We start from the raw sequence: 16,672 nt of genomic DNA, 5'->3' as shown, positions 1-16,672 counted from the left end.
GGGGGGGTTGCATGTATTTTTTTAAAGCTCATATAACTGAGCAGTTATTGAAATTGATTTTGCTATTCGCTTGGTGGTAGGGCTCAAGTGTTGTCATTAGAATAGCTCAGCCAGGATCCTATGTGTCCCTGAGATTCATGCTCCTTTCTCCTGGTTTCTTAGGAATTGGGCGCATTTCCTTTTTCTTCATTTCTTTCTTTGTCCTTTTCCCTTCCTTTTCCTCTCCTTCCCTCTACTCTCCTCCGCTCGCTCCCTTCTGCTCCTCTCCTCTCCCTTTTCCTCTTTTTTCTCCCCTCTTTGTTTTCTTTCTGGCGTCTGCATAGATAGGCCAGGATGTCCACCCTTCCTTTCCTTCCTTGCAGCAGAGCTAAACCTTACAAGTGATGTGTTAATAAGACACAGGTGACTCACTCTGAGTTTAAATGACTGATAAACCTGCATTTGTTTTTAAGTCATTATTGCCAGACTCAGAGACAGTCTCTGAGATTTTATAAATGAGTAAAAACCCTGCTCTTGATAGTGAAGAATTTATTTACAGTGGTGGTAGTGGACAGTGAAAATTATGATTTTAACTGTAATATGGCACTGGTGGAATTTGGGACTTGTGGAGGAGTCAGCTCTTCACCTCTGATGGACAAGAAGCTGAGAGAATAGGAAAGGGCCTGAAAAGAAAGTCTTCTTTCAAGGCTTGTAGCCAGTGCCTTCCTCCGGCGACTCCCACCTCGTAGTTTCTTCCACCTCTAGTGCCAACCAGCTGGGGACTAAGTGACTACTTTTCTCTCTGGTCTCCAGTGTGTTCTAAACTAGCATCCTCTGCTTCAGAGACTGCTCTGTAGTGGCATCTAGCCTGCCACACAGTTAACTCTCTCAGTTCCTCTGTCTCCTCTTCTGTTTCTGTATGGCTGCCAAGCCTCATCTTTTCAGAATGTAAATCACCTCTTCTCTCCTTTTATACAGCATTCTGGTTTCCTGTTGCTTTCAAGATAAATTTGAAAATCGTAGAATTTTATCCAGCTAGAAATGTTCTTGTGATCTCCTGAAGATTCAGTATGGCTCTAATCCTTGTATACGAAATGTTCTAGAAAAGGACATGGTTTAGACTTCAGGTACAGGCTCTAGAATGTGTTATTTGTCTGAACTATAGTTAGTTTCCACGTTGATATATAACTGGCTCAGAGTCTACAACTAGAGATAAATTAGAAGCATTTACTTTGCATTTGCTGTGTTTTTCTTTCCTCTTGCTCACAAAACCCTACATGTGAGTAAAAGTAGCACAAGAAGCAAAGACACCATCACAGGATTAGAATGGACAAGTGTGGTCTGGTTGTGTGGAGGGAAAGGATCTTTCTTTCTTCCTCCCTCCCTCCCTCCCTCTCTCTCTCTGTCTGTCTGTCTCTCTGTGTCTCTCTGTGTCTCTCTGTGTCTCTCTGTGTCTCTGTCTCTCTCTCTCTGTCTCTCTCTCTCTCTCTCTCTCTCTCTCTCTCTCTCTCTCTCTCTCTCTCGTTCCGTCCGTTCAAGCAAGGTTTCTCTGTGTAGCTCTGGCTGTCCTGGAACTTAGACCAGGCTGGCCTTGAACTCAGAGATCTGCCTGTTTCTGCCTCCCAAGTGCTGGGACTAAAGGCGTGCGCCACCACACCTGACCCTGATTTGCCCTTATTATCCTGTATGTTTTCTATTCTTAGTGCTGTATGAAATGCACCTTTTGCAGCTGCGGTGGTCCTTTTACATATGCGGGAGATTGATCGAAGTAGCCCTTTGGATACTGAAACTCATGGATTCCTTATATAAAATGGCAAGATAATTGACATAACCTGTGCAGATCTTCTGTATACTTCAGATTACCTGTAGTATTCTTACAGTAACTAAGACAATGCAGGCACTATGTAAATAGTTGCTGTTTGTCGTTTAGTACTGTTTAGGGAAAATTACCGGAAGTTTGTACGTGTTCACTGTAGAGGTGACCGTTGTAGATCTGGCTCCATAGAGCCAAAGTGATATGTGGGATAGACAATGCTTCGAGTGTTGGAAATTGGCTAGGGATCTGTGGACTATAGCAGTGTGTGCTTACCCTCATTTTTTGTGTGGAACACATAGTACTTAGTGTGTAACAAATTCAAGTTTTGTTTTGTTTCCTATTTTCTGGAAATATTTTTTTTATTGAATATTTTTGAACAGAGATTTGTTGAGTCCATAAATGTGAAGTCTGTGAATATTGGGAGTAAGATTCGTTTACACATTGCTTCTATAATAGCTTTTAAAGATGTATTTTATTTTGTATATGTGGGTGTTGTGCTTACATGTTATGTCTGTGCACCATTGTGTGATTGAAGCTTGAGGAGGCCAGAAGATGGTGTCAGATTCCTAGAAATGGAGTTAAAGGTGGGTGTGAGCTGGCATGTAGGTTCTGGAAATTGGCCTGGGTCCTCTGGGAGAGCAGCCAGCACCTTTAATCACTGAGCCATCTCTCTAGCCCCTATAATAGTCTTTTAACAATTAAAAACTTGATGTTTTACATTTTTTCTTTATAAAAATGTGAAATTTGTGGAGTAAAAACTAGCTTGTGGTATAATATACGCAATTCCTGTAATGAGATCACATTTTTGTAAACCGTTACTATTTAGGATGATAGACTATTTATAAATAAAAATATGCTTTAAGTGATGTTATTAAATGAAATCATTCAATGACACATTTCCAAGATCTAACCGTACAGAACACATAAGTATTTCTCTACAAATGTCATCAGTAAAAATTGATTTGTTGATATCAGCTTTCTTGGGACTAAAAGATCTTATTCAACAGATTATATAAATGATTTTAATATGAAATCATTGCTTTTAGAATAATCATGGGCCAGACTGGGAAGAAATCTGAGAAGGGACCGGTTTGTTGGCGGAAACGTGTAAAATCAGAGTACATGAGACTGAGACAACTCAAGAGGTTCAGAAGAGCTGATGAAGTAAAGGTAATTTTAATCTCTTACAAAATTGCATATATAATTGAAACTAGTTTCCTTCACCCCCCTCAAGTTAAATAGTTTTTCTTGAAATGATACATTTCAGTCAAATTCATATTTATAGTAAAATCAATGAAGATTTGAAAGCTATGGTCCTTGATCTTTCTTAATTAAAATGGCATCATGACTGCTTGGTGGAGTGGTGTGGCTTCTCATCCCAGCACCTGAGAGGTAGAGGCGGGAGGATCAGGATCATCAGGCAAACACTCACTGCCAAGCCTGACGGCCTGGTTTCCATCCTGAGACCTTCGTGGTGGAAGGAGAGAACCACGTCACACACGTCCTCCGACCTCCGTAGGAGTGCTCCAGCACATACATGTACAGGCCCGTGAATCAACAATGACATAAAATCATAAAGAAGTTAAAGATCATCATGGGATATAAATGAATTTGAGGTCAGCATGGGGTACATGAGATTTCTCAGGAAAAAAAAATCATGCTCATTAATGGTAACAGAAATACTTTAGTCTAAAGATTACTTAGCCTGATTGGAAATTAGTCTTTTCAGTGTACCTTTGCACTGCCTGTGTAGACTCTGGGCCCAAACAGACATTTGTTTTTCTAAAGTCATTGTGATTTCTGAAATACAAAGTTAAACAAAGAGGATGGAAGTCATTTCCTGTTCCTGTCTCATTTACAATGAAGTAATAGGGGCGATGTTTTTGTATTTATTAGTGTGTGGGAGTCTGTGGTGTAGTGTATACAGTCTGTGTCCATTTGAGGACATGGTCATGGTACTTTTGAGGATTTACTAGACTTTAACATGCTTTAGAGATGCTTTCTATTGTAACAATGAACCATTTTTTTGTTTGTTTTTAAAAGACAATGTTTAGTTCCAATCGTCAGAAAATTTTGGAAAGAACAGAAACCTTAAACCAAGAATGGAAGCAGCGAAGGATACAACCTGTGCACATCATGACTTCTGTGAGCTCATTGCGCGGGACTAGGGAGGTTGGTGACCACAACGTGTTGTAATAATTATCCACATATTTGTTGTTGTTGTTTTTCTTATTGGAATGTTTATTGCTTGTTGGGAAGAAGTTCCTGGCTTCAGGATGTCTCTCTAACTGCTGTTGGCTTCGATGTGTATGAATGGCAGCCTTCTGTCACACTACAAGCAATTCCTGGTCAGAGTGTCCAAGCATATTAGACTTAAAAATAACTTTGAAATCAAATCTCTAAAATGCTCATCAGTTCAGTATTTAGAGCAAAGCCTCCTAACTTGCAATTGCTTTCCTCCTTGTCTCCTTAATATAAATTAGCCACGTGGTAAGCAAACTTTTTTTCATATTTATGAACTTAGAAAGCTTATGTATTTTGTTTAAAGGCTAAGGCTTCTATGAAAATTTAAAAAATTCAGTGTTGAGATTGGTGTTTTCTTTTCTGAGTGAGGTAGATCTTAATCACCATCAGATTATAATCTCAAACAAAAGTTCTATGGTAGGGTCTGTAATTAAATCTTTCACCAAAGCATGCTTCCAGCAAGATGAGGGGGAATGGCAAAGGTCTAAACAGAAGAGAGGTCATTGTTAGCATTCAGGTTGAGCATTTCTGTTTAGGTGCCTGTTTTATGTAGAAAGGTGTAGGGTGTTAAATGGAAACTAAAGGAAAAAGAAGTAATTTGGAATTAAGATTATACCATTGTAATAGATTATTTATGAGTGTATAAACGTGGGGGGACATCTATTTTTTTTAAAGTAATTATTTAATGAGAATTTAAAAATATACCATATTACAATAAGCAAACCATAATTTGCTGTGGAGGTGGTATGACACACAGACTTCAAAAACTTAAGTAGCTACATACATGATCCTTATGGTGACTTTGATGTTAACGGTGTGGTCCTGGTGAGAATACATGATTTGGAAAGGCTCCTAGTTATTTGTAATTTGTTAGGTAGCAACTCTTTAAAGTCTGATTTATAATTTTATAAATATATGTTTTATACTGATACCTTCCCCATTATTGGATAAAGAGTAGACACTGGAGGTGATAACTTTCATTATCATATGAAAGGTAAAGGGGTGCTTTTCTGTGCCGATGAACATTCTAAGACGGGGCTTTCAGGTGATTCTTTTGCAAGGTTTGTTTATTTGTTTAAGATTTATTTTTGAATGGGGTGTAATAGCCCACATCTGACGCAGGCAGATATCTGTGAATTCAAGTTTAATTAGGATCACATAATAAAGCTCCCATTTTAAAAAATTATTTTTATTTTATGTGTATGAGTGTATGTGCCTTGTATCTGTAGAGATCAGAAGGAACCCATTCCCCTGGAACTGGAGTTAAAGCTGGTTATAAGCTACCTTGTAAGTGCTAGAAACTGAACTCAGGTCTTCTGCAAGAGCAGCAAGTGCTCTTAATTACTGAGCCGTCTCTCTATCCCCTTCATTTGAAAGTTTTGTCTGGTGACCTTTTTAAAATTTATAGTATTTCATTCAAGAGTAAATTCATTAATTATTTAATCTCTCTCTCTCTCTCTCTCTCTCTCTCTCTCTCTCTCTCTCTCTCACACACACACACACATGCTACTGTGTCCAGTTAATGGTGCTTGTAGATATATTAAGTTTTGAGTACTTTTGTTTGTTTGTAACATATTTCTATTGATTATTTGGGGACTTTACATCATACAGCCGGACAGCTTGTTCGGGGGCTGAGTCTGCATCTGCTTGCGCACTGGGCTGCTGCACAGGACATAACCCACCATTGATGTTAGCCCTGGTACCTGCACCGCTCTGCTCCTCCATCACGCCCATCACTCCTCCCTCTCTTCTGGGGAGGCCAAAAGAGGGCATCTGGTCCTCTGGAACTGAAGTTACAGGCTGTTGTGAGCAACCTGACATGGATCGTAAAAACTGAGCTCAGGTTCTCTGCAAGAACCATAAGTTTTCCAATGGTTAAGCCATCTCTTTAATGCCTTTGTTCATTAATACATATTTCTGACCTGAAGGCAGTGACAATATGTTTTGCTTTAATTAATTTTTTTTGGTCTTCAGATAATCTTTTAAAGAATTATTCAGCATCAAGATGCCATTAAGCAATACCAAGGATACATACCTATTGCTATTATGTGACTGTTTACCAAAATACAGTTTCCAAGTGACTAACTTTATCTTAACAACTCGAAAAATTTTGAATCTCATAATTTTTTTTCAGTTGTTCTCCCCTAGGTTTAATAAAGAAATTGGCATTGCTCTTGATGTTCTTAGTGTATTTTCTCACATATTTGTCATTTTTTCCCCCCACTAAAAACTGTGCAGTAATTTTTCTTCAATGATTTGTTGTTTTTTGAGATAGAATCTCACTGTGTAGGTTTAGCTGGCCTGGAGCTCACTGTTGCTGACCAGACTGGCTTCCAGCACAGAGATCCATCTGCCCTTGCCTCTTGAGTGCTGGAATTAAAGGTGCATGCCACCACACTTGCCCTTCATTATTTTGAGTGTAGATTGTTTTTTGTACTGTGAATGCCTTGCTTAGATAATGTCTGTCTGCTTGGTAAATGATGTGATAAGTAGTTTAATAAAATAACCTGCCATGTATATCTCTAGGAGAATATGTGTTTATATTTAGGAGAATAAGTGTCTGTGTCTTATTAATGAGAAAAGTGAGAATTTTGGTGTGCATTTAAATGTGGGGTTGTTAGCAATAGAAATAGCATTAGGTAGATATAATAGTTTTTATATTCATGAAGAATTTTAAAACTTTTGGACTTAATATATTATGCAGGTTTGCTCTTTCTGGTAATATCTGAGGCAATTAAAATTATTGGCTTATGATACAAGTAATTTTTTAAAAAAAGAGTTATGTTAAAATAATAATAAAACATGTAAGTGCAATTTACACTGATCATTTTTGTTGAAGAAAAACTGGATCTGACTTACAGGTAACACTTGATTTTGTGGCTTAGTGCCTTTACTCAGGTGGTTGTAAAGAGGACGTTTAGTTACAATGTGCAAAGAAAAAAAAATTGTATTGTAGGCTGTTAGGATTCTTCTCTCCCCAGATGGCTCAGCCGTTAAGAACACTAGCTGCTCTTCCAGAGGATCTAGGTTCGATTCCTAGCTCCTGCATGGTAGCTCACAACTGTCTGTAACTCCGTTTTCAGGGGATCTGGCATCCTCACAGACATACATGCAGTAAGAAAAGAAGCAGGGTTCTGCTGCCAGAAGCACTGTTATGTGACTCACAGTTGCCTGTAACTCTGGGACTCTAGGGGCTCCATAGCTTTCTTTGAGCCTCCTCAAGAACCCCTACTCAGGTGTACATACCCACATGCACATAATTAAAAATAACACTACCATTTTGCAACACCCCAGTCCTCAGATACATTCTTAAGCTTCTCTACAGTAGCATTTTTCTTGCAAGTTTTGAGATGATAAGAACTCAAGGTTTGAAAGCTGGTGTGGTGCCTGGCCTTAACCCCAGCAGAGGCAGGTTGCCTGGGTCCACGGCTCGACCAAGTGACTGCTGCAGCCCCTGCCGGTGCTGCTCCACTGCTCTGCTTTGCTGCTGCTTTCTCCGAGTTTCCAGCTTAGCTTGCACCACCGAGACCATTTGAGAGAAGCCTTTGTTGGGCTAAATGTTACAGCATCAGGGAAGATAGCAGAGGAGAATGTATCCTAGCCAAGTCCCTGAGCCTGGGTAGCCTGCTTATGTAGCTGAAGAAGGGGTGTTTGGGTCAGCCTCAGCCTGCTTAGCACCAGTCGCTGTTTGTGTGTTGTACCAGGAGTGTGGAGCCTTGTCTCTAGCCATGGTCCAAGGAGTCCCTGGTTAGATACCTGGGGAAAGTGATCCCTCTCTGGTCCAGGCATGTGGTGGCGAAAAGTCTGGTACCACCTCTAACAGCCCTGGCCAAGGCTGCCTGTGGGAGTGAGGGCCATCAGCTGTGATCATGCTGTCGTTATTTCAAGATGTCCAAGGTGTGACCTAGGTAGCTGGTACTGCCATTAAGGGTAATTCATTAGGTTTCCTACCTAGTCCTTTTGTTTTAGACTGTCAAGGCAGCAAAGGATTGCCCAACAGTGGACAATTAGGGGGTCGAATTGTCTTATTCTTAGCTGTCTGCTTTTTTAGGAAACAAACAATTTACTGGCATTTCTTGAAAGAATGCACTTTAATTTTTTTACATTTTATTTATGTATTTATTTATTCATTTAGTTTTGTGTGCATGTGTGTGTACATTTGTGAAGGTCACGACAACTTGTGGGAGTTGTCTGTCTCTATTATATAGATTCTGGGGTTTGAACTTTGTCAGACTTGGTGACAGTGCTTTTACCCTCCGAACTACTTTATAGGCCCATTACTAGTGATTTTAAGCAGATTTTAATCAGTACTTGCCACCTGCTTAGTGCCGCAGGGAGAAATGGTTCCCTCTCATCTGTCTCACTCATACTAGCTTTTTATGGAATGTCTCTTTACCTTTATTCTCAACACAGGATATAGCTAGTATGATAGATACATGTTGTTACAGTTTGCCTTAACTCAGTGAAGTTGGCCTTGCCTGAATGTTTGTGTACCATATGTATGCCTGGTGCTTGAGGAGTCCAGAGAGGGTGTGGGATTCCTTAGAACTGGAGTTACAGAGTTGTGAGACACCATGTAGATGATGAGCATTGAAACCAGATCTTCTCAAGAGCAGTCTCTTAACCACTGAGACATCTCTTTAGGCCCCATTTTTAAAACTAACTTCCTCTCTCCCTCCTTCCCCTTCTCCGTGTATATATGTGTCTTTGTTTGTTATGAGGTATTTTTAGAATTCTATTATATATATATGGGTGTTTTGCTTCCATGAATGTATGTTCACCACTTAGGTGTCTGTTGCCCATGAAGGCCAGAGGAGAGTGTTGGATTTCTTGGTCTGGAGTTAGGTGTAGCAGGAGGAGGCCTCTTGTTCTTCCCGGCTGCCTGGCTAGCTTAGACCCAAAATAATCACACAGAAACTGTATTAATTAAGTCACTGCTTGGCCCATTAGCTCTAACTTCTTATTGGCTAACTCTTACATATTAATTTAGCCCATTTCTATTAATCTGTATATTGCCACGTGGCTTTGGCTAACCAGGTAAAGTTTCCAGCATCTGTCTCCAGCGGCTCCATGGCTTCTCGCTGACTCCATCTTTCTTTCTCTCAGCATTCAATTTAGTACCCCCTCCCCACCTACCTAAGTTCTTCCCTACTATAGGTCCAAAGCAGTTTCTTTATTCATTAATGGTAATCACAGCATACAGAGAGAAATCCCACATCAGTTAGAGAGCCCTTAATTATCTGTTGGCAAAATCAGCAGAAGCTGCCGACTCTGCAGGATCTCCTGTACCAGAATTTAAGTGTAGCTCTCTCCGGAGTTGTGACAGCCTTGCCTGTTCATGTTTGGTGGAACTGCTCTGCTTTGTTTAGTTTTTGAAACAGGTTTGCTGTCACAGCTTGTAGGTGGCCTGAACTCACATAATGCTGTGTTTAGGTTTTAGTTTCTTTCCTTTCAGTGGTAGTAATGGTTTAGTTTTCTTTCCAAAACACCATTATTGAAGTACATACTTGAGACTGCATGTACACAATGGTTTGGTGTCCCAATATCTGTCCCCTGCCCCTCACGCCGGCTTCTTTTCTTCTCCTTTTGGTGTTTTATTTTTCCCCTGTGGTTTTGATTTTTGTTTTGGAAAGGGTTCCATAGCCCAGGCTGACCTTGAACCCTTGAACTCCTTATTTCATCTCTATCAAGTGCTGGGACTTAGACACACCAAAACACCTAGAGTTTTGAGTATTTTGTAGTTTATGTCTTAGGGCTATGCTCTGTTTGTGATCTTAAATGTTTTAATAAAGCTGGTTTTTAGCAGAACAGCATATAATGAAGGATATGTTTAACCTCATGGCCTTAGCCAAACAGACTGTCTTGGATTTTACTGTAGAATTAGGTTTGTTGTTTATGAACCCTTCATTTAGGGTTAAACTTCTGAAGAAGGGGATGCAAGGAAGGGCATTAAGGAACAGAATTTATGTAGTGAATCTGTCTGTCTTTTATATAAAGGGCTGATTTATTAGAATGGCTTACAGCTGTGCTCCAACTAGTCCAACAATGATTATCTACCAATGGAAGATCCAAGAATCCACTAGTAGTCAGTCCATGAGGTTGACTGTCTCAGTTGGTCCTCAGTTTATACCAGAATCCCAAAGAAGTAGACTCTAACATTAGTGAAGGAATTGACTTGCCAATGAGAGTGAGAACAAGCAGGCAGAGATTGTAGACTTCCTTCTTCCATGTCCTTTGACTGCCAGCAGAAGGTGTGGCCCAGATTAAAGATGAATCTTACTACCTCAAAGATCTGGATTAGAAGTGGATCTCCCCACTTCAAATGATTTAATTAAGAAAAAAATTTCCCTTGGTGTGCCCAGCCATTTGGATTTTAGTTAGTTTCATGTGTAGTCAAGTTGACACGAGGAATAGCTATCACAAGGCCACCCCTTGTCAACTGGACACACAATTACATCTCCTTATGTCATGCTTAATTTCCAAATGAAAATAATAACTAGCTCATAATTAAATCTAGCATGATATGGCTATCCCTCCTACAAACACATTATAAGTTTAGAATAGATGGCAATGTCCCTTGAGGGACAGGTTTTTAGTATCTCAAACTTAAATTTGATGACCACTGATATTCCCTTAATTGATACTGTAGTACATGATAAAGAAATTGAGGAAAGAACACACAAATATCTTTACAAACACATTCTAAACAAAATACATCCGAACTACTTGCGTACCTTATAATCCATGTCTCTACAACTGGTTGTGTGGTCTTAGCTGGTTTTTATAATTACCTTTCCTCTACTACCCATTCTGTATTTCCCCCACTCTCAGCAATCACCTTAACTGGTCTTGGGTCTTTTCCTGGAGGAATGACCCATCTTCATTCCTGAAGGATCCTTTGTCATCCTGCCTGGAATAGCTTGTTGTAGTTTCCCATTGACTTTAATCACAGGACATGGTTGCACCAAGAGATGCCCTAAAGGGTCTCCTACTACAGACAGTCTTTCCTCAATGTAGAGAAGCAATCCAATTACCTCTTGGATCAACCACCTCCCCTAACAATGCTGTTTCTTTCTTAGCCTGTTGGCTTTAAGGGCATCAAAAGCCTAAAGAGACCAGGGAGACGTCTGAGCTTCCAGATCAATGGAATGTTGTGTCTACTGGCAGAACTCCCACTTTGCAACCAAAATATTTAGGTCAGCAGAATTTAAGGTCACGGGAACAGGAAGCAAAAATTCCTGGTGAATCACTAGGGATGATAGTAGAACTGTTTCCTTTTCCATCCATTGATTCCTGGAACCATGAATTCTAACTCTGGGAAAAGCTGTACCAGTATTGGATGCTGATTAAAAACATACAGCATCTTCTGGAGAATTCTGCCCCAGCCCTCCAGACTACTGCCACCTTATTGGTGCTCTATTGGTCTTCAAAAGGCTGTTCTATCTTTCTATTAGGCCAGCTGCTTCAGGATGGTGGGGAACATGATAAGATTGGTGGATTTCAGGATCTTGGGCAACTGTCACGCTTCTTTGGCTATAAAGTGAGTTTCTTAGTCAGAAACAATACTGTATGGAATACTAAGATAGTAGATAAGGCATTCTGTAAGTCCATAGGTGGTAGTTTTCATAGAATCATTAGGTGAAGGAAAGGCAAGTCCATAACCAGAATAAGTAGTCCAGTGTGGTCAACCTGCCACCAGGTCACTAACTGGTCATTCTAGGGAATGGTGCCACATCTGGGGCTCAGTGTTGGTGTCCACTGTTGTCAGCTGGCATTCAACAGCAGCTGTAGCCATTTTGGGCTTTGTGAGTAGCAGTCCCTGTTGTCAAGCCCATGTATAACTCCCATCTCTGTCACACCGTGGCTACTTTATTTATATGCCCATTGGGTAATGACAGGAATGGCTGAGGAAAGAGACTGACTGTCCATAAGACAAGTCATCTACTTGATTATTGAACTCCTCCAGCTGAAGTCACCTTTTGATGACCATTTACATGGGACACCAAGTATTTTCACATCCTTCACCCATTCGGAGAGATCTGTCCACAGATGTCTTTCTTACTACTCTAATTGTGCTCTTTCTAAGTTCTTGACCATTGAATAATGCCCATGAGTTAGTGGTACACCTGGCCATTTTTCCTTCCAAACAAAGCATATGACCATGTGTATTACCTGAAGTCCTGCCCACTGTGAAGATTTCCCTTTGCCAGTGTCTTTCAGGGTTGTCCCAGATTTTATGCTGCAGCTGTCTGTTTCTGGGTGGTACCTGCATAGCATGCTGAATTGAGGGGTTTTTTTTTAAAAGTAAAACAGAACTGATTGAATGAGTGAGTGAATCTAATATGTCTGTCCATCCATCCGGGCATCCATCCACCTATCATCCATCCACCTATCTATCTGTCTGTCTGTCTGTCTGTCTATCTATCTATCTATCTATCTATCTATCTATCTATCAATCATCTATCTATCATCTATCTATCTATCTATCTATCTATCTATCTATCTATCTATCTATCTATCTATCTATCTATCTATCTATCTATCTATCATGGCTTAAAGGCTGGTCCAACTAGCCCAGCAATGGCTGTCTACCAATGGAAGGTTCAAAATCTAGTAGCTGTTTAGTCCATGAGACTAGATGTTTTAGCTGGTCTTCAGTGTACACTTAATCCAGTGTTCTAATGCCAGTGAGGGACCTGAAGGCAAACAGACAAAGAGAGAGCAAGTTTTCTTCTGTGTTTTTATATAGGCTACCAGCAGAAGGTGTGGCCCAGATTAAAGGTGGATCTTCCCATTCAAAAGATCTGGATTGAAGATGTATCTTCATACCTCAAAGATCAGGATTAGAAGTGGGTCTTCCCACTTGAAATGATTTAATAAATAAAAAATCCCTCACAGGTGTACCCAGCCATTTGGGTTTTAGTTAATTAGGGTTTTAGTTAATAATTTAGTTAATTTGTGTTTTAGTTAATTCAAGGTGACAATCAAGAATTGCTGTCATACTAATCCACCTGAAAGGCTGCATATAATCTTATTACTCAGGAAACAGATGCAGAAGGGTTATTGCAAGGTTGAGGCCGGCTGGTCTCATAGAGAATTCTATGCCAGTCAGGACTATACAGAAACCATGTCTCCAAACAACAACAGAAACACCTCTCCTCACCCAACACACACGCTGAAGGGCTGTGTATGTTCCTACTAGGAATAGGGATAAGAAGTGACATAGGTGGAAAGCCTTTTGTTACAAGGGAGTCTCCAGTCTGTAATGGCTCTTTGACATAAATGTGTAACATCAAAAATGGAAGTAGTTTACAATCTGGAATGGACTGCTGTTTATTCCTTAGCTTTCATTAAATACCTGCATGAAGAAGTTAGGACCATTCTTGTTTTTATTTCTGACCCTCTCCTGTTAGAGACCCTTGTTTTTCTTAAGACTGTCTTCTTCAGTCCTCCTCCTTTGTCCTTAAAACTGCTAATGAAACTCATGTTTGCTATTGAGTTTCCTTAATACACGGTACATAACACATTCTGTTTTTTCTTTTCTTCCTGTTTCACCTAACAGTAGTCTTGAATTTAAATTATGTATATTGCCCTTACCAGAATCTCTTACCAGCATGCCTAGCTAATTAAAAACTTGAGTTTGTCAGATTTGCTGGTGTATAGCTTTAACCCAGCCAGAGGCAGGAAGATCTTTGAGTTCAAGGATAGCCTTGTCTACAAAGCAAGTTCTAGGCCAATTAGGGACACCATGACATCTTATCACAAACAAACAATAACAACATCAAACATGGCACAAAAACTTGGGTTTGTTCCCTTTCTTTCCTTAAGTCCTGAAGAAGAATTAAGGTAGTTTCAGAAATATGTTTCAGCTTCTCTTTAGGGTTGATGGAAGCTGAGGTCTCCTCACTCTCTTCTTGACGGATGACTTTCCTAGCATTGATGGTAGCTCTCATTTTCTTTTGGGATGAACACTTTCCTGTACCTTCTTCATTGTTCTTCTGGAGAAATAGAAATATGTGTGAAATTATTGATAGTTCATTGTGTCTCAGCATGAACCAGTTAAATGAGCCATCGAGTATCCAAACATGTGTGATTGCACACTTGGTAGCTGTCGGTATAACTCCCATGTACTTTTTTGAGACTGGTCTTAACTGACCTCAGGCTAAAGGTCACTCAGAGGCGTGATGGGTGTAGCTGTTTTTGTCCTTTGGGGTGTCCTACCTAAAATGGGGACTATTTACTCATAGGGTAGTGATGAATTTTAATGTCAGCTTCAGTAAAGTCTCTGCCTGGCACATAGTAGGATGTGTTAATTTTTTTCCCTTCCCAGCAGGCCATTCACCTGCACTCCCTCTATGATTTTTCATAACACAGTTTTTACTTGGAACCACTCTTCTGCCAAGAGTCTCAGTTTGGTTGTGTACTCCTACAACTACTATTTTTGGCTTGACTTCCCTCTCCAGCCACACAGTTGCCTATTGTACCAGCTGGTTGATGTGAGTCTCCAAGCTTAGAGGAGCCTTGTGACTTAGCAGTGAGCTGTGTTTCTCTGAAAATGTGGTGCCTTTATAACTAGTTTTCTGTCTTCACCATTGCTGGCAAATCGTCTGTAATGTCCTGTGTGATCCCGAAATTGGAACTAGAATTAGAAACTCAAATTGCTAAAGTAGGCCTCCTAGAGACACAACTGAACCGGTAAAAATGTTACGGAGACTTGGAACAGTTTTTGGCCTGCTAAATGATAAGTATTTAAAGTGTTGAGCGTGAAACATTCAAAGAAGGTAAAGTTGCTAAGTAACTGGCAGTTTTGTGTAATTTTCCTGTAAGTCCACATGTAACACTTCCTTACTTGTTTTACTTGGAAATGCTGTGGCATTTCGGGATCATTTCCTAAGGGAGACGGGTATGTGTATAGCGTGGTCAGCGGCTAAGGGTGGGGAGGACCCCGAGGGGTCTCTCTGGGGGGAGACCCACAGAGTTCAGGTCTATTCTCCACAGGTGTTCTCAGGGCTCTGAACTGAGCTTTCTGTTAGGACAGTCAGCAAGCGCAGTCTGTGATTCCATAAACTTGTTTGAGATACTGTGCTGAGCATTATTTTGAGGCAGAGAGGGAAAACCATTCTTTTTCCCTCAGGTACTTTCCCCCTTACAGAGCTTATGTTTCATCCCTTGAGGGCTTATGGATGACACAGAACTGAAGTGATGGGTGCCTGTAATGTGGCAGAGATATGGCATGGAGGTGTGGTAATATGCTATAGCCCATGCCTTCCTGTTTTCTCTGCTTCTGTGAGTTCTGTTTATGATCTACCTAGCTTTCATTTATTTAGTATATCCAGAGAGTTTTCTGCAAAGCTGTTATTCCCCATCTAGAGGCTGAAAAGAATATTTAACTCTCTATGTGTGAGCTTGGACTCACAAGCTAAAACAGGTAAGTCAGAGCTGGAGAGCTAACCTGTCTCTTTAAGCTTTAAAAGCGCGGCTGTGTAGAATTAAAGCCTCAGAATTAGTTTATCACCACCAAATATAAAACAAACATAAATTACTTTTTTAAGAAGTAAAAATTGTTACATATTTATGATTATTGGATAGTCTGTGATGTTTTATTGAATAAAATTATAACCACTTCCATACCTAAATTTACCTGATTAGGGTGAAGGAAAGGAAGCTGTGTTAGTAGAGTCAGAGGTGGAGACTGAAGGATGCTGTGTGACCTGGGCTGTCTGCTCCCTGCAGCAGACACCCTAGGCTGTTGTCATGAGTTTTCCCTGGCAGCTTCTGGCAGCAAGAACTAGAGTACGGTAAATTAAAGAAGTTCTTGGATGTTGCAGTTAGATTTAGCTTTTAATCCTGCCTTCTAAATTTACTTTCTGTTTAGGAAGATTTGACTTCTGGCCCCTGGATTGTGATACTAAAATTTTATCATAAAGTCATAATGAAAGCTTTTTATGATCATGTATATAAGCATTTACTTAGCACAGTGGCTGGAATATAGTATGTGCTCAATAAATTTTACTACTAACTGTTGTTTTTGATTTGGTGAATGGAGGGACAAAGATCTGTATGTGAAGCCATTTAGCGGGAAGAGAGCATTAGCAAGTCATTCCCACTTTATTTACTTGACTTTGAGCTTCTTGTACTGTTATTTTTGCCTTTGCCTTTTTGGAAAGCGTGTTAGTAGACAACACTGTTGTAGTTCTTCGGAACTGTGCTGTGTTTCTTTCATTTCTGTCAGGAAAAGATCATCTTTGGCAGTGAGCACTGTGATAGTCAGAGCAACCCAGTAGCTCTGTAGATCTGAGGGCTCATGGCCTGTGTGTCATCCATTTCTGATCTTGCTGACTTGGAAACACACTATATAAAACTCAGACTGTGACTCTGTATATATGTGACTGATACGGATCCCTTTTATTCTGTTCTATTTTTGTTAGTTATAGATCATCAGTACATATGTAGGGTGTTTTATGATGGCTTTGGGGACTTGACATTTGAGAACAGAATTCTAAGAAAAGATGGAGTCCTCACCAGGATAGAAAGTAATATGGTTATTAGAACACAGACTTGTACCATGTGTTAGAATCAAAGTTACAAAAATTTTAACAGTTTTAAAGGAACATACTTATTAAAGTCACTGTG

The 16,672-nt window shown here is 40.0% G+C and overlaps 1 protein-coding gene across 9 annotated transcripts in view; it reads left to right on the top strand.

The window, feature by feature from the left end:
- The first annotated feature begins 2,820 nt into the window (after positions 1-2,820).
- The window catches only part of Ezh2 (enhancer of zeste 2 polycomb repressive complex 2 subunit), a 35,848-nt gene continuing 21,996 nt past the window's right edge, over positions 2,821-16,672 (top strand). For 5 of the 9 annotated variants that reach the window (XM_085683725.2, XM_085683720.2, XM_085683724.2 and 2 more), the window contains exons 1-2: positions 2,821-2,965; positions 3,839-3,967. In XM_085683725.2, the coding sequence (XP_085539851.1) occupies positions 2,849-2,965; positions 3,839-3,967 (246 nt within the window). In that variant the 5' untranslated portion in view covers positions 2,821-2,848. The remainder of the gene's footprint in view (positions 2,966-3,838; positions 3,968-16,672) is intronic. The other 4 variants (XM_085683727.2, XM_085683723.2, XM_085683726.2 and 1 more) reach the window with 1 other exon arrangement.

Source organism: Myodes glareolus, chromosome 25 (genome assembly GCF_982192425.1).
Source record: "Myodes glareolus chromosome 25, mMyoGla1.1, whole genome shotgun sequence".
NCBI classification, from domain to species: domain Eukaryota; kingdom Metazoa; phylum Chordata; class Mammalia; order Rodentia; family Cricetidae; genus Myodes; species Myodes glareolus.
This window is presented reverse-complemented; position numbering and strand designations above follow the sequence as displayed.